General features: G+C 55.2%; 1 protein-coding gene across 2 annotated transcripts in view; it reads right to left on the reverse strand.

The window, feature by feature from the left end:
- Positions 1-3666, reverse strand: part of ZNF423 (zinc finger protein 423) — a 301853-nt gene extending 298187 nt beyond the window's left edge. For both annotated transcript variants that reach the window (XM_033128814.1, XM_033128813.1), the window contains exon 1: positions 3414-3666. In XM_033128814.1, coding sequence (XP_032984705.1) covers positions 3414-3453 — 40 coding nt within the window. In that variant the 5' untranslated portion in view covers positions 3454-3666. The remainder of the gene's footprint in view (positions 1-3413) is intronic.
- Between the last annotated feature and the right edge of the window lie 17709 nt (positions 3667-21375).

Genomic DNA, 21375 nt, shown 5'->3' on the forward strand with positions numbered 1-21375 from the left:
CCCAAGTCCCTAGACCACCAAATTTATAAGATGGACTTTTGAAAAGCTATGGGCTGGCAGGAGAAGAGGACCGAGAAGGGGATGGGAGCACAGAGAAGTCAATGGGTTTGGTTTTGGATCTTGGAGCTGAGGGGTGGGGGTGGGGGTGGGGGGGTTATGTGGACATGGCCTAACTGCTAATTAATATTAAGAACTGTAATTAATAGGCAATTGCTAGATGGAGAAAATCGACAGTATTACAAATTATTGAAAAGTTTTAAACTGAGACTGGGAAAAAGATACATTAGTTTTCTGTATAAATGAACGGGCTATTTCATGGATCTGAGGAGGCAGTGTGGGTGAAGGGAGAGCTAGCCAATCACCTGACATTTATTATCAGCCGAAATAACAGCAGTGAGATGTGACGAGGACAGCCCCCAGAACGAGGCCAAAATTATCAAAGGGAACAAATCATCACACTGCCACACCGCACCACCTGGAATAAAAAAAGGGGAGAATGGTGTAGGAAGGGAAAATCGGTCGGAAAATGTGACTTTCGTGACGTTCATGGTTTTGAGTTTGTGTTGTTTTTTTAAATCACAAGCCTTTTGAAAATCAATGAGGCTATTTTCCCCCCTCACCTATTGCCCTGGCTCCCTTCCCTATTTACTGGGTGTCCTCCCTGGGAGCTGGGTTTTCCAAAGGACAAACATCCCAGGGGACAAATGACCCCACTCAGAAGGGAGGTTGTGTCCCATGAGTGGGGAGTGAACCCCCGCAACCCACCGAAGCCTGTTTGATGTTCAAAGCAACAATGCCTGTGCTTTCAAATCACACTTTCTGAGCATCCATCAGAAATTGTTATATTTCTGTCTTTCCTTCTTGCTATGGGCTTTCACATGTCCGAGATCAATTACAAATTATAGTCAAGCGACTTTCACAACAGAACGCGCTGGCTGGGGAAGTCCACAATGCCTCCACGGTCGCCCTGACACACAGCAGTGGAGACAATATAAAATAAAACAAAATTTAAAAGGCACTGTTCCTTAAGAAGCTTCACCTTCAAGCATCTTTAAAGGTGAAGACCTGTCGTTTTAAAGGCTTGGTGTGGAGCTGTCCACACTCAGGTACACACTTTTGAATATTGCTTGAGAAGTGTGTGGGGGGGGGGGCAAGTTCTTGAAAAGCAATACATCCATCGCCTGCTGCAACTCTTTTCTATTCAAATTATCTTCTCTTAATTCCTCCCTTGATAAGTGGCCACATCTCAACCCTATTCACCCCAGTAAACTGAATAAAAGGCAAAATGGTGAGAGACTAGGGTTGTAGCTACTTTGGGAAATGCAAAGAACCACAGGGAGAAACAGGATCCCGGACTCCAAGGGCAGAAAGTCTCGCGGTGTGGTTGATATTTACAACACTTCTCAAAATGCCTGTACTGGTCTTGTTCCCCCCTTGCTGTCTCTTCCCTCATCCACTAGCTTGAACTGTCTGCTATACATCCACACATATACATTTAGAGAGAGACTGGTTTAAAATCACGTCAAGGCTCATTTCATGAAAGGCTGAAGACCAATTCTTGACTGTTTCTCAGCGATACACACAGTGGTGTAGCATTAGGTTCAGGGAACTCTGAACCACCCACCATCTGTTCACTGCAAATTGCTCTACCTTCACTTTTGGGGACTCGCCTTCTAAAATAAGGAGGCTGGGAGGCAGAGATCAATACTAGAGGTAGGTAAGCTTTACATCTTCCTTTATGAAAAAATGTGCACCTATGCCGAGTTAACTCAAAACCAGCTGCCCTGAGTTACAGAGAAATGTTTTTCCAACCAGTGACTTGGATTCTCCATTTTCTTCTGGGCCACCTTAAGTGGCTCTTGAAGAAGTGAGCCAGAGAAAGAGAAAAGAAATCAAATATTATTTCAAGCTGCAGAGCCCTTCTAGTCAGCAAAAGGACAAACATCTACCGTCTTCCTGTCCCCTTCTTGGGGTCTCTCTTCTGGTTTCCTTGTCCCCAGTCTGTGGAGAAGGCCAGGCAGTCCCGGATTGGGATGCCTGCCAGGGTGAGGGGAACAACAGCAACTTCTCTCACAGAAAAAGAGGAAAGGGCCCAGGCGGGTGGCTGAGCGTTTGGACTGAGTTGATCGGCTCCTAAGATGACAAGGAGGGTCTTCGCTGAGCCGGGTGCCCGGGAATCTCCTGGGACTTTAGAAGGACAGCATGGCGGTGTCTCAGGACCCTCACTGCCTGATTCAGTCGCAGCCATTCCAGCCAGGAGCAAGGCTGGCAGGAAGGGAGCGGGGCCCCAGCGCCTTCCCGCGCAGGCCTCCAGGAAATGAAGTTTTCAGAGCAGAACTGGGCTCAGGCCAGAGGTCATCAGGGGAGTTGGGAGAGGACAAGGGCCTCGGGACTTTTGGCTCCAGAGACTTAGCCGCTCTCATCTTGCCCCTGCTCTACCATCTCCCAGCGCGGCCAGACACCCACCGGAGGGGCTGGAATCGGGACAAAGCAGCAGGCCAGGCCTGGAGAGGCCAGCCGGTGGGGAGAGCAGGGCAGGGGAGGGGCTCTCCCCGGGGCCTCTGCTCTCCTGGGGCCCACTCGAGCCGGGGGCCCTCGGTGGAAATAGAAAGCAAAGCGAGGAGACGAAGGGGTGTATGTATCCTCACAAACGTGTGCACTCCAGAGACCCGATACAGGAAGCCGGCCTGGGTGTCGAGGCTGCGGGTACCCGGCTTGAGTCCCGGGCGCCCTCCGCGGAAGGGCGCGCACCGCGGTCGCTGCGCTCCCCTGGGGGCCCGCGTCCCGCCGGCGCTGCGCACACAATAAACTCCTGGGGGAGGCTCCCGGCCGGGTTGGCCGCGGTGGAGGAGGCAGGAAGTGCGGGGGCCCGACCAGGGGGCGGGGAGGGGGCGCGGGGCAGCCGGGGTGCGCGCAAGCTACGCCCGCCGCCCTCGGTGTCCCGGGGCTACAAGGCGGGGGCCCGGCGAGAGCGGCCTCGGAGCTGCCGGCCCCCCAGGGCGCCCGGCCTCACCGCCTCTTCCTTCCTCCCACCGGCCGGCCCGCCCGCCGCCGCCGCCGCCGCCGCCGCCGAGATTTGCAATCCCCGCCAAGTCGGGCCCGCACCCCTTGATTGGCCACGCGGGCCCGGGGCCCGCACGCAGGGAACAGCGAGGGCCCGTCCGCGGCGCCCCCAGGCCCGAGTCCCCGGCGGGCGGCCGCGCCGGGTCCGCAGAGGGTCCCGGCGGGGAGGGTGTCCGCGCGCCCCTCCCCCTTCCCCTCCCCCTCCCCCGCCTCCGCCTCCTCTCGGCTCGCTCGCGCGGGTCCCCGGCCGCCCGCCCGCCCGCCCGCTCGCTCGCCGGTCCCTCCTCCCCCGCTCGCTCCCTCCCTCCTCGCTCGCTCGCTCGCGCCTCCGCGGGGCCTCGCTCGCTCACCTTTCACCGAGCGCGGCTTCGCCTGCTTCCGCCTGGACATGTCCGGGGCTCCCGGCGCTCCGTCGCCCTTCGCGGCCGGCTCCCCCCGCCGCCCCCCGCAGCTCCGGGCTGCCCTTCTCCCCCTTGTCCTCCGCCTGCCTCTCGGAAACTTTTTTTTTTTGCAGCCGGGTCGGCGGCTGCGGGGAGTGGGTCGCAGGTCCGGGGCGGCCTCCCTGGGCTGGGGGCCCGGGCCGGCCGAGGCCGCTCGGGGGCGGGGGGCGGCCCGGGGGGCGCGCCGGGGCCCTGCCTGTTGCAATGCGGCAGCCGAGGGCTTGCGGTCCCAGCGGCGGTCCCAGCGGCGCGGGGAGTCCGGAGGCCACTCGGCCGAGCCGAGTTATGCAAAAAAAAAAAAAAAAAAAAAAAAGCCGCCCCCTCCTCCTCCCCCCCCGCCGGCCCCCGGCCCCTGCGGCCCCCTCGCTCCCTCCCCCACCCCACCCTCACCCTCCTCCTCCTTCCCCTCCTCCTCCGCCCCTCTCCGGATTTTTGTGCAAAGTTTGCAGGCGTCCGGCCACGCAGCCCGGTGCGGAGCTCACAATGAACCCATCTGAGGAGGGGGGACTGGGCTGGAGTCGAGGGGGTCTCAGGGGGGGAGGAGACCGGGAGGCGGTCGGGAGTGCGGAAGCTCAGTACCCCCCGGAAAAAAAAAAGCCTTCAAATTATCCCCTGCCGCACAAAAAATAATAATAATAATAAATATTAACGGTTAAAAAAATACCCAAACGCCTGGTTTGGAGATTATGATGGATGGGGAGGAGGGTCCCTCAACTCAGCCTACTTGGGGGGCTCGAAACGGCCGCAGTGGCTTGGAAGCCGCAGCTCTGGGCCCCCGGCTCACGCCCCCTTCTCTGGCTCTCGGCTCGGCCCGGCGCCGGCCCCCGGGAGGACGAAGGGGCGCGCGGGGGCGCTCAGGCGGCGGCGGGCAGGCGCGCGCGTGCCCCGGGCATCGCTCAGCCCGTGCGCCGGGCCGCGGCTGCCTGCCCTCGGGCTGCGGTGCTCAGCGCCCAGCGCGCAGCCGATCCAAAGGCCGGTGCCAAGTCGCCGGCCCCGCTAGCTGCCTCCATGGGCCAGGGGCTCGGAGAGGGGGGAGGCGGCGGCCGGGCTCCCGTCCTCCCGGGCAGCGGCGGCGGCTCCTCCGCGCTCCAGCCGGCGCCGGCCCGCCCGCCAGCCTCCCTTGCGCTCCTGTCTTCTTTGTGGTCGCTGGCTCTCCTCCTCCCGATCCGGCTGCTGGGGCTGCACTGCAGAGACACATAATAAAGCCAGGCTTGGCTGGAAATGTAGCCGGGTCCCAGCAGGAGGATGTGAGGAGCGGAGTCCCGGCGGGGGAGCGCTCTGATCCCGTGGGGCGCCCCGCACTGCTCCGGCTCGGATCAGACGGAGAGAGGGCCAACAGCACCGAGCGATGGACAGCGCTGGAAATACAGCTCCGGCCGCCCGCAAAACCCGGACCGCGGCGGCAGGCACGGCGCGGGCACCGCACCGGCACGCGGGGCCCCGACTCCGGCGCTGGCGGCACCAAGGGCGGGAGGAGGGAACAGACACACGGCCCACGCGTGCTGCCAAACATCACAAACTGCAAAAAGTGAGGGAAGGGCTGGAGGGCGAAACCGGGGTGAATTGCCCCAGCACTGCCACCTCCGCAAATTATGCCCCACACGCAAGGCTTCTCCCTAGACTTGTCTTTCGCTCTCGGATTTTGCCCACCGGTCGGTGTTTGAGGAGCATCGCTGCCACACATCCACAAACTGTTTCACCTAACTCTGTGCGCCCCCACATCCGCATTTGTAGGGTCCCTGAGTCTGGTTGCGCACGTCGTACTTAAGACTATAAAAAGAACATCTTCGCCCCGAAACATCGCAGTAGTACTGCCTCCCCCCGCGGTGGACGAAAGAAACCAGCTCCTACTTTCCACAAAGTTTTGCCCCAGCCACCAGGGGGCGCCTGGCGTCCCTGCAGCTCTAGACCAGTGGAGGCTTCGGTCTCGCACCCCTCCTGGGATGGGCCCCGACTTAGGAAAAGTCGGCCCCAGGCGGCTCGCCTAAACCGATCCTTTGCAGCCTCCCCTCCCCCACCAGCTGCAGGCGGCCAGGTCCAGAGTGGGGGATTGGCCTCGACATCGCCCCCCTCCCGAGCGAGTGGCGCCACCTTGGGCCGGCTCGCCCAGAGCTGGGAGAGCCGAGCCGGTGCGCGGCGCGGCGCTGGGGGTTATCAATCTCGCGGATCGATAAGTTGCCACTTGGAGAGTGGGAGGGCTGTGTCCCCTCGGAGACGAGTTACCCAGGGCAACCTTTCACGGAAAAGCCCGCTGCCCGCCGAGAGCCGCGCGGGGGCCGACCGGGCAGCGGCGCCCGCCCCAAGCAGGGCGCCTGCGCCCCGCGGTTCCCCAGCCCGCCCGCTCGCCTCTCTGGGTCAGCGGGCTCCCACCCGGTGCTAGGCTGACTGCAGGGACAGATGCCACCCCGCACCCCCCGCGTCTAGGGAGCGCAGGGGAAGGGCCTGAGGCGGGGGTTGGGGGGACCGCTCTAGCGCTCAAGGCAGTCTCCGAGGTAGAGTCGGGTGACCAGCGAAAAACGAGGCCGAGCCGGACACCTTGACACAGGGAGACAGAGAGAGGAACCCCAGAGGGGCCAGGACCAGGACCTAGATGTCCCCTACGTGGGACCCAGGCCCTGAGGACTGCCCCCCTCCGCAAGTTACGATGCCACCCACCCCCCGGGGTCACCGTCCTCCCCAGTTCTTGCGTCCGAGTGTCCAAATCTCGGCTTCCCGGAGGGAAGTGGGAGCCGCCTGCCGCAGCTCGAGGGTGGCTGGAGCTAGGCTGAGAAGGGGTGCCAAGGTCCAAAGCGAGGGCAGAGGCCCGAGGCGCCTGGGAAGGAGCCAGGAAGGAGGGGCCGAATCAGCAGCTCCCCCACCCCGCCGGCGCCTGGGATCGAGGCCCACGGAGAGAGGCTGACAGGCGGCAGATGGCACACGCTGGGGGAGGGGGCGATTGGCCTCGGCTACAGGGTGCCCCCGCCGCAGGCTGCCTCTCCTAGAAGGAGGGGGCGGAGAACAGCCCCTGGCTCGCCCGCCCAGGCTTTCTGGGGGCGGGAGGGGGGGCAGGAGGGGGGCTGGAGACTGTGGATCGTGCCCCGCCAGGAGCCAGGAAAGAGGGGAGCAGACAAAAGGAACCCGGTGGGAAAGGGGTGTGCTGGAGAAAAGGAGGGGTTACCGGGCGGGGAGACCCGCGACACTGCCCTTTTTCCACCACCACGGAACTGTGGAAGGTCCAGAGGCCAGAGGTAGGGAAAACAGGATGGCGGGTGGTGGGGGGTTGGCAACAGCTTATCCTGAACCAGTCCACAGGGGCTGGGGTTCCTGGAGAAGGGCACAAAGTTTTTAGACCCATTCCTGCTAATGGCAGTCACAGACTTGTGTCCCAACGCCTCAGCCCTTCCCCTCAAGACCTGGCTGCTGTCTCCTAGCTCAGTGGCAGTCAAGGAGCTCGACCTGGTCCCTACTTCCACCTGCTTTCTCTGAAGCTTTTTCATTTTTAACTCCTTCCAGGGAAAAAAAAAGAAAGAGCTATTTTAAGGAAAATTCCAGAGCAGCAAAAGCCCCTAGCTCCTGGGGAAATGATCTCAGGGCACTAGGTGAGGGTCAGGTTAACTGCCCTGCATCCTGGGCCTTGCTTCACACCAGCCTGGTGACCTGGGACCAGAAAGAGGTCATTTTCAGGTGGTGTCCTATAGCCCACCGGCCTATTGCCTGTAGGGCTTCCAGGGATCTGGGCTCCTCCCCTGTGAGAAAGGCCCCCACTACCTCTTCTTCCTCATCAGCAAAGAGGACAGCTGCTCCTGCCCTCCCCAGAAGAGTGGCTAGGGAAACTCTGTCAACTGTGAGGATCCACCAGCATAAACATGACAGAAATTACAAGTTGATGGTTTTGAAAACAAGTAAGACCATGGACACAGGAAGGGGCATTTTCCTTCTAAGTCATCACTTCACTGGCAGAGGGGGTACCTCTCGCCCAAAGTGCTGCTTTTCCCCACCCAGATCTGCTTGGTCCTAATGATGTGTCCCAGCGTCAGCACTGAGGCTCCTTCCATGAGTTTCAAAAAGAGGCAGGTGTCACTCAGGTCAGGAGGGGCTGTGGGTGACAAAACAAGGTAGGACAATAAAGTCAATCAAGACAGGGTTCCTTTTATGGCCTCGAAAACGAGTATCCCTGAAGAGTCAAGGGGTGCTTTGGTCAAGGGGTGCTTTGCCCTAACTGACCAAATGGCCGCCTTCTCCCCACCCACACCTGCCCGCCCACACCCTCTCTCACACACACTTACTTTAAATGACACTCAAATATATACAATCTGAATGTGTGGGTTTTGTTTACCGTTTTTTACTGAAAAGTCACACTATAAGGGAAAACTTGCATCAGCCGATAAGGTACAGTCATTCTGGGGAGGGAAGTTTAACCCTCCAATTTTCCCCCAGGAAGTAAGTTTGTTCCTCTATTCATTTGTTTATTCAACATTTATTGTGTGCCTCCTGTGTGACAGAGCTGAGGGTAGAACAATGAACCAGGACTGAAGGCCCTCCGTGCTGGGGCTTGTTCTCTAATGGGGAGGCTGACTTTTAATAAATGGCCACAGAAATAATCATTTAATCACAGTTTTAAACAATCCTGAAAAGGAAACGTATAGTGTAAGTGAGGCCCCGAAAACAGGGTCTCAGTGGTGGTCTGGCTGAGAGCCTGGAGAAGGAGGAAGGAGTCAGAGTTCCCGGTAGAGTGAAGAGTATGTGCAAAGGGCCTGAGGTAGAAAGGAGCTGGGTGATTCTGAGGTGAAGTTGTCACAGCTCCGAGCAAAGGGCCAAAGGGGGCAATCACAGCCAAGGTTAGGAACCAATCTGATCCATCTTCCAATCCAGCCTCCCTCCTGGCCTCGCTGGAGAACCTCAAGCATAGGACTCTCTGAGCCTTCATTTTCTCATCTGCAAAAGGGGGATGCAGACAGCATGGATCTCATGGGCTTGTCCTAAGGATTTCATGTCAGAGGCCTAAGAGTAATCAGGCCTTCACTTCCCTTCCTGTCTCTCACCTTCGCCACCAGTCAAGGTCAACCATATTTCTGGAGAGAGATGCCAACCTCGTGACTCCAAATTCCCACCTGGCCCTGACAAGTCGTTCCTTCCCCTGGTTTCCCTTACAACAGATACGCCCCTGCTTTCTAGATGCATTCTAGCAGCTTTAGGTCTATTGAGAAAGCTCTATGATCGAGTGGACTTGACTTTTCCTTTTTCTCTTTTGCATTTTTCTTTTCTTTTAATGACCCATCTATTTGTGGACCCCAGGTTTCCCAGGGCCCTCCTGTCCTGGGGCTACTAACGAGGCAATGGCAATGCCCTCTGGTTGGACCTGTCAGGAGATGGCCTGGCACCTTGATCGTGAACCATCCACTACCCACCGTCAGGTCTTCCCTGCCTCCACACCAGTATTTGCAGCCTTGAGGGCTCATCTCACAGGGCTCAGTCTTGAAGCTTCTGAGGTTTCAGAACAGTCAGGCGAGACAGAAGAGCGAGTCTGTCTCTCCGCTCTTCTCAGCCTGGCGTTTGGGGAGAGAGCCCCCTGCAGATGCTCCTGACATTCCCCAAGTATCCCCAGTGTGCCCCCCACTCCCACCCCACAGCCACAACTCAAAGAGGCCAGCAGCCAGCCCAGACGTCCGCCTCCCTGGGGCTGTGGGAATACAGGGCCAAAAACAATACAGCGGGTGTGGGAACCTTGTCTTCTCTAGTTTCTGTTCAGCTGGGAAAGCCATTTCTATTTTATCATCATTATTATAATTATTTAATTCTTCAAACGTCAGCAGTCTTCGCAGGGAACACCCACAAGGCAGCAAAGAAACCAACTTCGCAGGAGGGTCCCAGTGGACTCACCCCCTTCGAAAGCCTGAGCTGCCTCGCCCTGATCCTCAGTGCCTCCACCCGGACCTCTCTAGCTGCCCTGGGGTGCAGCACACAGCCTGCGGTCACTTGACTCAGGGTCACTTGTTGCTTTGTTCTCTTAAAATGCTTCTTTGACAAGGTCTGTGATTCACTTTAAAAGAAAAAACAATGCAGTATACAGTTGACCCTTGAACCACGTGAAGGTTAGAGGTGCTGACACCCCATGAAGTCAAAACTCTGTGTGTAACTTTTGACTGCCCTCAAACATAACTACTAGAATGAATATGATGGATGCCCAGTTTTCTAAGCTTGAGCTAGTGGCCACATTGCGTAGGGGCACACTCCACACTGGTCACAGGCTTTGGCCATCAGGTACCTCAATCAGCCACCAATGTTTTGCTAATTCGCAAGTAGAATATCAAAAATATGATCAATTTAGAAATGGGCTCTGAATGATCAAATACAAGGCTTTCAAGGTAGGATTTAACAACATGGTCTGGAGACCTCCCCACCTTTCCTGAACAGGGAATATAAATCCAGTGAGGCGGGGGTTAACCTGTCCCCTTAGGGCACACCCCCCAGCTTGATCCCTCAGGGGGCTTGTATCCAGCCATTGGGGAGGATTTGTGATGGCATTTCTGCACCCAGAGAGGACACAGAACCCTGCCCAGGACTATGGGGGCTCGTTTGTGTGCACCTCTCCCACTGGGAGGGGTCAGATGGCCTAAAAGGACGGAATACTGGGACTTGGTTGAGCTGACAAAACTGGTTGTAGGACTTGTTTTGTCCTTGTATTAGTCCTGCTTTAATAACCATCTGTGTGTGTACCATCCGTGTGTGCGTGTGTGTGTGTGTGTGTGTGTGTGTGAGTCAGGCTTTGGTCAGGGACTCGCCTTCACTGCCAACCTGTAGAGAGGTTACTGGGGAGCTGCAAACCCTCACCCCCCTCCAACGTCTTTTGTGACCAGTTATTTACCAAAAAGGACCTAACCATGCAGGACCAAACTCTCTCAGGTCACTTTGGGGGCAAAATAAAAAATCTGATATTGGGTTATTTCCCGGGCACTTTTCCCGCCCAACCCCCACCATCAGGAAAAGAACCTAGTAGGTGCCCAGGCCTAAGAGTAATGCCATGGCAATTTCAGAAGAGCGCCAGCATGTGTGGGCCCTGTGCCGGGCACAATATAACTGAGGAACCGATGCCCACAGGCAGGAAGGAGGAAGCGGGCTCGTCATGGCTGAGTCTACCCTGCCCCCATTACATCTCAGTGCCCTGCAGATGCCCAGAGTTTAGTGCTGGCATTGGGAGCAATGCTGTCAACCTGTGCAGCATACAGAGGACGTGCCCAAGCCACCTCTGTGCAACCAACCATTTCCATCTGAAGGGTTTCTGGTGCACAACAGAGGCTGATCGGTACAAAATCTTGCCCACCCAACTAGGTCAGAGCTATTTCAGGGCAGAGCCCTAGATTTCAATATGCACCCCCATCACACCAGGGTGCCCACTTCGTGCCCAGCAAGTCATGGTAATTGGAGAAGAGAGCTGACCAGAGAAGCCAGAGGCAGGCGCTGGACAGCCAGGGCCAGGAGACAGCATGGAGGCTGGGATGGTGGAAAGGGCTCAGGCTCTCACGCCAGACAGGCCTGGATTCGAACCCCAGGGCAAAGCAACCTCATTCATAGAACAAGGAGAATGTCAGTAGGATAGGTGTGGGTAATAAGATAATATCACATTGGACCTGCCCCGTGAGTGTGGAAGGCATGGAAGGAGCCAGTGCTGTGACAGGCCTGGCACACAGCACTTTGCACACAGTAGGTGCTTCGTGGATGTTATGTTGTTTTGACTGTGGTCCTTTTTCAGGGATGGGTATGGCTGTGGCCCCGCCAAGGGATGGGCTGACAAGGGGAAGAGCTGAACTGCAAGGACCAGAACTAGCGAAGGGAAGAGGGGAGAGCCGGTAGGCAGCTTCCCTGACAGGAGCCTGAGAACACAGGCCCCTTTTTAAACCTGCCAGCTCCCTGGATCCATTCACCGGGTCCTCCTATACGGTTAAGTGCTTAATAAATGTTAGCTACAGTTAATTTTCACAGGCGAAGCACACACAACAGCCACTCAATAAGTTTAGGCTCCCTGGACAGTCTCAGGCAAACCCTCTCTCTGCCTCAGTCTCCCCATTTGTGAAATCTCTCTGCTTCTCTGACTAATGAAGAAGCAGATCTGGGTTTACTCCTACCAGCAGCAGTCAAAGCCAGAGGGAGCAGAGAAAACTCAGGCAAAAAGCTACCAAAGAGATGTGGTGGGGCTTGGGCGGGGAGCAAGGGGGGCCAGGCTCAGACCCAGGGCACCCAGCCTGGCACAGTACCTCCCAGGGCCGGCTGCTGCCTCCTCTGCGGGCCCTGGCCCCACCCTGGTCACGCACATTGGGACATGCCAGGGCCTGGCTTCCCAGGGGCCAGAGGGAGCTCCCGCAGGGGACTTCAAAAGTCCAAATGCCTTTCAAAAGGAACTAAAACTTTCTGCTTAACCAAAGCCTCCACAGGAGAAGAACAGCCTAGCCCCTTTCTTTTTAAGTCTCTTTATTTTCCAGCCGGCTGGCCTGGTCATTCTCTTTTTTTCCTATTATAAACGGTCCCAGCTGCAACACACAGGGAAAAAAAACCATCTCCCAGGCCTGGGCAGGGGCCGGTTACAGCCGCAGCCGCCTGGCTGGCCTCCTGCGGCAGACAAAGGCGGCTTCAGCCTCCGGCACCCACTGGGAGAGGCCCTGAGCCCCCACCCAGAGCCAAGGCCACAGCGGGAGCGAGGGGAGGATTCTGGAAGTTTCTGCCAGCACTCCAAACCTTCCTGCCCCTGGAAGAGAGCCGCCATCCAGCCAAGCCAAGGACTCAGGGAGAGCCTGTTTGTCGAGGGCAGAAAATGAAAGATCAGGCCCCTCCATAACAGCCACAGGCTTCGGGGCTTTAGACCTGCGAGGGCTCTGTAAGATGATCTAGTCCAATCACCTGGCTGGAAAGATGGGGAAACTGATGCCTAGAGCAGAACAGACTTGCCCCAGGTCCCATTGCCAACTAATGGCAGAGCTGACTCTCAAAGCCAAGGCTCCCAACTCCAATGCCAGGTAGCAAAAGAAACGTCGGGGGTTGGCTGGCGGGTGGCAAGGGGCCTCAATATCCTGAGGTTGCTGGATGGGATGGAGACGTCATCACTAGTAGTAATAGTACTGTGTTTCCCCAAAATAAGACCTAGTCGGACAAGCAGCTCTAATGCGTCTTTTGGAGCAAAAATTAATATAAGACCTGTATAAGACCCAGTCTTACATTATAGTAAAATAAGACCGGGGCTTATATTAATTTTTGTTCCAAAAGATGCATTAGAGCTGATTGTCTGGCTAGGTCTTATTTTCGGGGAAACGTGGTAATAATAGCAATAGGTAGGCCTGAAAGCAGAGAGCCTGCTTCGTACTCTCAGTTCCCCTACCTCCCAGCAAGGTATTTCATTTCTCTGTGCCTCTGTTTCCCGGCCTGTGAAATGGGGATATGCTGGTAGCTACTTTGTAGCGCTGTTGTAAGGATCAAATAAAGCGCTTAGGATAGTATTCAAAAAAGTTACATCTTGTGTTGTAAATGTAAATTTGTTGCAACCTCTGGAATCTATTTTGTGACAGGCACTGGGCCAGGAGCTGGGGATCCCACTTGGCAAGACCCCAACCTCCTTCCAGTCAAGGGGGTAAGGGAACTGATGTATGTGGGTTGTCTAGCCCAGGGCCTGACACCCCATTCCTTGGTTCTCCTGGGAGGAGTCTAGTGGGAATCCCAAACTCAGCTGTGTCCAGAGCAAAGCTGACCGGGTGATGAGGCTGGGAAACTAGAGGGAGAGCCCTCTTTACAAAGCTACCATAGAGCTCAGCTCGCCCTTGTTTTGTAAATGTTGACAACTCGTTGAAGTATTTTAATTATGTTGTTTAGTGGGATTGGGCCCAGGCAGGCAGTTTGTGACCTCCCCTGACTGGTGGGTCTGGTTCATTCTCTGAAGAACCCAGGTGGCCTTGCTGCTTGCCCTCTCCCCAGGAGGCCAGGGTGGTGCCTGAGCAAGAGGGGGCCCTGTCCAGTGCCCTACCCCCACCAACTCCCAGAGCTTCCCAGCATGGCCTACAGTATGAGCTGGGGTGGTTGGGGGTGGTGGTGGGCACCGCAGTCTGGCTGCTGCAAGTGCCCCTGGCAGCGCTAAGCTCCAGCAGGCACCGCATCTGCGCAGAGCCCCACCCAGGCTCCCCGCTGTGGTCCTGGGGATACTGCCTCCAGTGGGACAGCAACCCGCCTTCAAAAAGCCAACAGACCCACAGACAAACTCTCTCCCTCCTCAGCCCTGCGAACTCCCACAGACTTCCCAGGGACCTTGCCTCTAATCTAAGGAGTTGGGGGCACAGAACCTCCCTCCCCTGGGCCTGGGGGAGGACAAGCTCCCTCCTTTCCTCACCTTTCTCCCCAGGGCCCTGCCCCCAAGGCCCTGCCTGATATCCTGCAGAGAGCTCTTTCTACTTAGATCTTCCATCTAAGATCTCTTCCATATAAGATCATGCCTGCACGCTATCTCCATTTTACAGATCAGAAAATAGAGGCTCAGAGAGGCTTGTGTCATGGGTCCAAGGTTACACAGCCCTCATGGGATGGAGCCAGGATCAAAATCAAGGCTTATCTCCCTCCAAAGTTGGAGATTTTCTCCGGTGCAGTCCGTTAATTTCAGTTTCTATACCTTGCCTGAAGCATAGCATGGCTGTATTGATTTTAGAGGATAAATTTAGATAAACATAGACAGATACAGAGATAAAGATGGTAACTGGAAACACAGACAATTTTATCAGGTGACAAGTCCGCGTGGTGGGATACTCTTCACCCAAATCTCCATCAACTCCCAAATTCTTGTTTCAATTTGTAGTTACAAAAGATTTCAAATTAGCAGAAAATAACACAGCAGGTACCCACAGGTCCCCAACACGTTAAGATTTTACCCCATTTGTTGGGGGCTGGCTTTCTTTGCTATGGGCAATTGATGTTTTCTAGATCTTACTCCAATATGGCTTAAGTCAAATCTCCTAGATCCCCTCAACCCTGTCCAACTAGACCAAAGCCTGTCATATTTCAAAATGCTGCTACAGGGCGCCCTGAGTCACCAGTGTTTAGGTATTCACACTTCAGGAGGAAGTCCAGGGGCCTTGACTGAAATCGGGATCTTGAGCAGAAGTCAATCACCGTTTGACCCTGGGGGGTGGCCCTGTGAACCGGCAGTGGAGGTAGCAGGCGTGCCATTTTACAGTGGCGCAATCTGAAGCTCAGGAAGCCAGACCAAAGACTGCCCTCTTTCTCTTTCCTGGGCCTGCCGCCCCGTCTGCCTGCTGCTTTCCTTGGAACAGCGGGACAGAAAGGAAGGGGCAGCTTTAGAGGGAGGGGACTGGGAGACCAAAGCACTTGGAGAGAAGGAAGGGGCGAGGCTGTGCCCAACCTCCGGGGAGACGGCTGCAGGGCCCTGGCAGGACCTCAGGGAGCTCGTTGGGCCCCTGCTGAGGGGGAGCAGAGACATCCAGTAAAGCACGCAGGAGTTGAGAGGGGGTGATCACGGGTGCCCTCGGAATGAGACAGCAGGTCAGCAGGTCCCTGTGTCTAGGCTGAGGGGCTGTCCCGCCATGGTGGACCATCCACCGGCTCAGGCGATAGACGGTGGTTCCCGGGCTTACAGATCTTTCAACATCCAGAAAGACACGCACCTTTTGGGGATGTCCTCATGCAAATGTATCTGTCAAGCTAATCCCAGGGCTCAGGGACTCAAAAGCCGGAAATGCTGCATCTTCTCTTGGGCAGGTCCTTGGACTCACTTGAGCTTTCAGCAAAAAGCAGTGGGCTGATAGCAACTTGGGAATGTTTCTGTTGCAAGTGACATTTTTTAAATCTAGCTTAAACAAAAAGTATGCCAGCATCTGGCATGAGAGAATCTGGGTATCACCAGGGATACGGTCCCTCCACCACTCTGCCTCGCGAGATCTCCTGCAGGGTAACTTCCTTCTCAGACCCCAAACAGTGATAATGTGGCTGCCGCAGACCCCACTTCCTCTCCAGATTCAAGGTCAGTGAGAAAGAGCCAGCCTCTTCCCTAACTCATGTTCCCTGGACCAGCTGAGGTCAGGCACCCACCACTTCCTGTGTGCCGGGCAGCGTGTTACTCCGTCTACATCATTATCTCCTTCTAGCTTCATGCACATAATCACTACTGGATGTCACGTTGATTTGTTTTTGCTTAATGTCTGTCTTCCCCACTCGATTATAAGCTCCATGAGGACAGGGACCTTATCCACTATCCCTAGTATCTAGAACAAGCCTAGAACAGCCTAGGATCTAAAATACTTATGGAAAGAATACAATTTTACCCTCCCAGACGTAGGGAATGGATGTCGGGGGAGTTGACAGTTATTCTCACACCCTGACCAGCTCAATGTTGAGCCGGTTTCCCAATAACAGAGAATGTCTCATCTTCTCTCTCTTCCAACGCTCTGTTCAACCCCCTGAACTTCCCACCCTCCAGATAGAATTAATAATTGTCCAGTTTGCAGCTGGGGATAATGTTGCTATTCCATGATCTTTCCATCTCTCTCTGTTTTAAACACTGTATAAAAAAAATTGTCATTGAAACTACAGAAATCCAGAAGGAAAATTAGCCACGGGTGCACCCAAGATGATCGCAGTTTTTCCTCTGCCCGTGTCACTAGCTTCTCATCATCCATGTACACACTTGTTTTCACAAATTTACAGTAACAGCCGACGTAAGACATTCGGCTACATAGTTTTGGTCAACATTATGCAGTGCACACTTTTCCAGATCATGTTATCTTCTTCCTTACTGATCTCCCCACTTCCCATGCCCACTTCCGAAGCTGGTAGTCCCGTGTATAACATTCTAGAAGGAGTCTCCAAGCTCACTGGTCATATACAAACAAAAAGTACACATATGGGAAGGGGTGAGGGTGGTATTTGTGTTAAAATGTGCATCAGTTTATAGACACTGGGCATTTGTCCGCCTCATGGAAGCTCTCCAGGGCACTTGGGATTACACCAACTCATTCTTTTTCGTGGCTACATAATATTGTATCTGTAGATGTGTCACAATTTAACCTTTTGTCTTGGATGTGATGTTTCTAGGTTTTTAGCCCTTCAAAAAATACTTTAATAAATATCTTTGTATATTTATCGGGAAGTCCCAGGATGGAATCTCAGGAGTGTGGTTGCTGGACAAAGACAACGTTTTTTTGTTTTGTGTTGTTTACATTTTAACATATATTGCCAAATGTCTTTCTCCCCAAAGCTGTTCACAGTTCATATTTCTACCACCCATGTATGAGACTGCCTTTCCTCACTCCTGACCAACCAGAACTAAGAGACATACCCATTTTTAGTTTTGCTCATGTGATGGGCAGAAAGACGCATTTCACGTGGCTCTAATTTGGGTTTTTCTGGGCCAGAAGTCATATTGAGTTCCTTTTTACGTGTTTTTGGCTGTTTGGGTTTCCGCTTCTGCAAAATGTCCGGTTGTATCCTCAACCTGTTTGGCGGGCTGGGGAGTGGGGGGGCCTTTGGCTATGTGCTTATCTCAATGCATGCTCAATACATGATCATTATTTATGCCCCCAAATGCTGTGAGCTCCACCTGAGAGGGAGGGGCTGTATCATATTCCTGGCAACGTGGGAGCCTAGCTCACAGCAGGACTTTAGGAAACACTAGATGAAGGAAAGCGCCTCCGCCAGCCCTGGGAGTCCCCGTTTTGCAGCCTTCACATTCAGTCACCTGGGCAGGCCGCTATGTCCTCCCAACTGGAGGACCCGAGCATGTTCATTTCTCCTAGCTGACAGCCACGGGAACCTTTCGCCAGCATGTTTGAAGAACCCCTTGGCAAACCAGTGGAACCTCGTAAGTGCTCCCAACAAATTGCCTTCTCCCTCCTCTGCCTCCTCTCTCCTCTTTCCCCAGGAAAGCAAGGTCATCCCCACAACCACTTTGCCATGGAGTAGCTGGCCCAGGAAAGTCAAGTTCTTCTCCTCAAAAAGCTGTTCTCAAACTCCTTCCTGCTGTGAGTGGGACAGAACCGGAGAAAAGGGATGGGGACCTCCCAGCGATGACCCTAAATCGCTTCCCTTCCAGGGCCTGCTCGTGGGGTTTGGCTGGATAGAACGGGGCAGCTTGAACCCTGGCAGTCCATGTCTTACCTCATGGGAGGCAGCAGTTCTTTCCCCGTCGGGTGGGGGAGGGCAGACAGACTCCCCCTTCTGATCTCCTAAGGAACATCTGATTAAATCACGATGCCCCCCCCCCCATGCCAAGCTCAGGACCACTGGGGCCTCAGCCCTGCCATTGCCTGGGGTCACACTCATTCATGCACTTACTGGGCATCTATTATTGTGCAGGCCCTCCTACAGGTGCTGGGGATACACTAATGATCAAACAGGCAATAATCCCTGCACTTGGGGAATTGACATTGTCCCAATAACTTTGCCTTTGTGTAAAAAAGCAACCTCAGACAATATGTAAACAAATGGGTGGGCCTGTCTGCCAATAACTTTTTTGTCTATGCACACTGAAATTTGAATTCTATATAATGTTCATGCATGCTGAAATATTAGTCTTCTTTTGTCACTGCCCCTGCCCCCAAATGTATAAACCATTCTCAGCTTCAGGGAGGGCCATATCAAAACAGGTGGTGCCAACCCATTCTAGATAATAAACTGACACTTACGCAGCCCATATACGTAAACTAACTCATTTCATCCTCATAATAACCCTGGGAGGTATGTCGATCCTATAGGCTCCACTTTACAGAGAAGGAGAGACACAGAGGGTAAGTTACAGAGTTGTGGGCCAGAATTTGAATCCAGGACCCCGAGTGTATGCCCTTCCACATTATTCCATACCTGCAAAAACCCAACAAACTAATGAACAGGCGTCTTTGTTCAGTACCTACTATGTGCTAGACAGGGCTAGCCACTGAAGGTCCGCTAAAGGAATTAGACTCCAAACAACCCCAGGAGACAGGCTTCCCACCCCCACGTGGAGGGGGGCGCTCACCCTGAGAGCCCTCAGGTTGCTCTCCCTCCTCCCCGTTTCTGTGCCCCGCCCACCTGCCCCTCCACACCCCACACTGCTCCACAGCCTTCCCCACATTTCAACTTGAATTCCACAGCCAGAGTGATGTTGCCGGTGTTTTCACGCGCCCAGATATTCGAAGGGGTCGGATTCAGGGCTAAACAGCCCCGGGAGAGAGAGAGACAGGGGAGCTTGAGAAGCACCAGAAAGACTTCAGGGGAAATGGGTCCGGAGGGGAGTGGGGAGGGGGTGGACCCGAAAAGAACCTCTTCCTCAGAGCAAGGAAACCTCCGTCTGTCTCCTCCAGGTCTTCAAGTAGGGGGGAAGGAAGCAGGTGAGAGTTCCGTGACTCCCAGAGCCTGGGGAAAATGCTTCTGGCATTAAACAAAGCCTTTTTATATTTAAACTGCCAGCCCAGGATTTTCAGAAAAGTTTCCCCAAGCGTCGCCGAGTGTGTGTGCACAAAAAATTATACACCGGTGGATAAACAAAGTTGGATGCAGAAACACACACGTGTGCACGTTAGAACAGCCCAGCTACGTCTAGACACAGCCCCGAGGCCCACGCGCCCTTCACCCACGCTCCCCCTGCCCCACGTCCCGGGCACGCGGCGGACGCACTCACAGGCTGTTGCACACCCAAGTGCAGGGCCAGCCCGAGGACTAGGTTCCACGAGGAATTCCAGAGCCACGGGGAGTGGGAGGAGGAGGAAGCCGCGCAGCGGGGGGTAGGAAGGGAAGGAGGTGGAGAGAGGAAAGGAGGGGGTGCTCCCGAGGCGGAGAGCCGGCCAGGAGCCAGGAGAGAGGTCGTGGGGGCGAGGGCAGGAGATCAAGGCCGCAGCCCCCCACAGAGGGGCCGCCCAGCTGGCCCCGCAGAGGGGGAAAGACGGCGCGGCGGGAGGCGGGGCGGGATCACAGGTCTAGGGGCACGCAGGGGGCGGGCGGTAGGCTGGCCCGGGAGGGATGCGTGGGGGAGGGGAGAGGTCAGGGTGCGGCTCGGCCCGCTAGGGGCAAGGGACAGCTGACCAGGGCCCAGCTGACCGGGAAACCAGACACTGTTGTCATCTCTCGGCAGAGGCTGGGGACGCGGGGTGTGGGGACCGGTGGACAGTGCGGTGGCTCGGGCGTCACCTGCCGCCGGGCCCTGCGCGGTGTCTCCCTGGGATCGGAGAGACCAGTGGAGAGCAGGTTCACTGGGGCTCCAGGGCTCGCAAACCCGGAGCCCTTGGGCCTTGGTCACTGGCCAGTAGTCTTGTGTACAATTGATTTTCCTCTGAGTCCCTATAACTGGAGTCTGGGCCCTTTAGTTCAGAGGAACACAGAAACCTGGTCCGAGTTTGGTGAAGAGAATCTGTGTCCTCTCCCAGCCCTGACATAATCCTAGCCCTTCTCTGTAGGGTTTGCCCTGTCTGCCCCGCGGCTGAAGGCATCTGCCAGCCTAACCTTGACAGTCAGATAGCTTGGGTCCCGGGTTCCCAAATTAGCTCTGCTCCTCCCACTCCGTGTACCCCTGAGGGAGGCCCGCCACCTGACCCTCAGTTTTCTCATCTGTCAAATGGGCAGTCACGCCTACTCTCTGAGGACTCCCTAGGGTACTGTCAGATCTCCATACATGTGGCAGCTTTGAGCTGGGTCAGTCCATGCCTCACCCCACATAAGTTTGGGGTACATTTTTGGCATTCACAATGAAAAGAGAGCCTTGGCCATACACTGTTAAAGAGAGTATATGATGCTGTGTTCACCGAACCTCTTCCCAGACCCCACAGCTGGCCAGAGGTGGAGCTGGGACCCATGTCCCCCAAATTGCAGCTCTGGGCAACTCTCCGCTCTCTCATTCTTGAAAGCAAATGGGCTTGTTTCCTAAGACCAGGTTCAAGCCACGAAGTCAAAAGCAGCCCCCAGCTGCTTTCCCCTTAACTCACTGACCAGCTTCTCTGCGCCAAGCCCTTTCCTGTAGCGACTTCTCCCTACACTGCCCACGTCCCCATTGGTCAGATCTGTAAGACGAGGCTCAGGAAAGTGACACAACTTGCCCAGGTCACCCAGCCGGCCAGGGCACAGCCAGGATTCCGCCCTGTGTCTGGTGCCTTCTGTTCAGCAGGAGGCCCCACCCCCAGGCCATAAATCAGCATCTCTGGGAGGAGTAGGGGTCAGCTGTTTTCTACACCCCAGGAGATCCTCCTGTGTAGCCCCAACCATAGCACTAGATGTCACAGATTTCCCAGTCCAAAGCTAGCACGCGGGGTCCATGGGCCCAGTCTGGCTCACTGGAATGTTTTCTTTGGCCCCCACAGTGTTTCAGAAATTTTTGAATTCCTTGCCAGCAGGTACGTCAGGACATTTCACACCAAAATCTGGATTTCTGACTTTTTCTTCACCAGTTGGAGAACAGGACAATGTAGGATGCATTTCCATTAGGCAGCCACTTACATTTGACTGTTCCCTTGCTGACTTTGCTCACTGCACAAACGGGGAAACTGATGGTGGGGGAGCGGGCGGGGGGCAGAGGTTTGTCCAGATACCCACAGGCCAGGTGCAAGGGACAGAACTGGGACCGGGGAGAAACCAGGTCTCCCCACCCTCAGGTACACAGCTGCCTCTGAATCATTTTAAGAGGAGGCCACCCTGCATGTGGGAGAGACCCCGTCACCCCTGGAAGCAGGACTGGTGCGTCTGTATGTCTGCCTGGGAAGGCTGTGCTCCCAGCATACACCCTAGGGGAGGCAAACCCTACACAGACCATCGTATTGGATTAGGGTCCACCCTAGTGATCTCATTTTAACTTAATTACATCTTTAAGACTCCAGGTCCAAATACAGTCACATTCTGAGATACTGGGGTTAGGAGTTCAACTATGAAATCTGGGAGACACAATTCAGCC

Source organism: Rhinolophus ferrumequinum, chromosome 15 (assembly GCF_004115265.2).
Source record: "Rhinolophus ferrumequinum isolate MPI-CBG mRhiFer1 chromosome 15, mRhiFer1_v1.p, whole genome shotgun sequence".
NCBI classification, from domain to species: Eukaryota; Metazoa; Chordata; class Mammalia; order Chiroptera; family Rhinolophidae; genus Rhinolophus; species Rhinolophus ferrumequinum.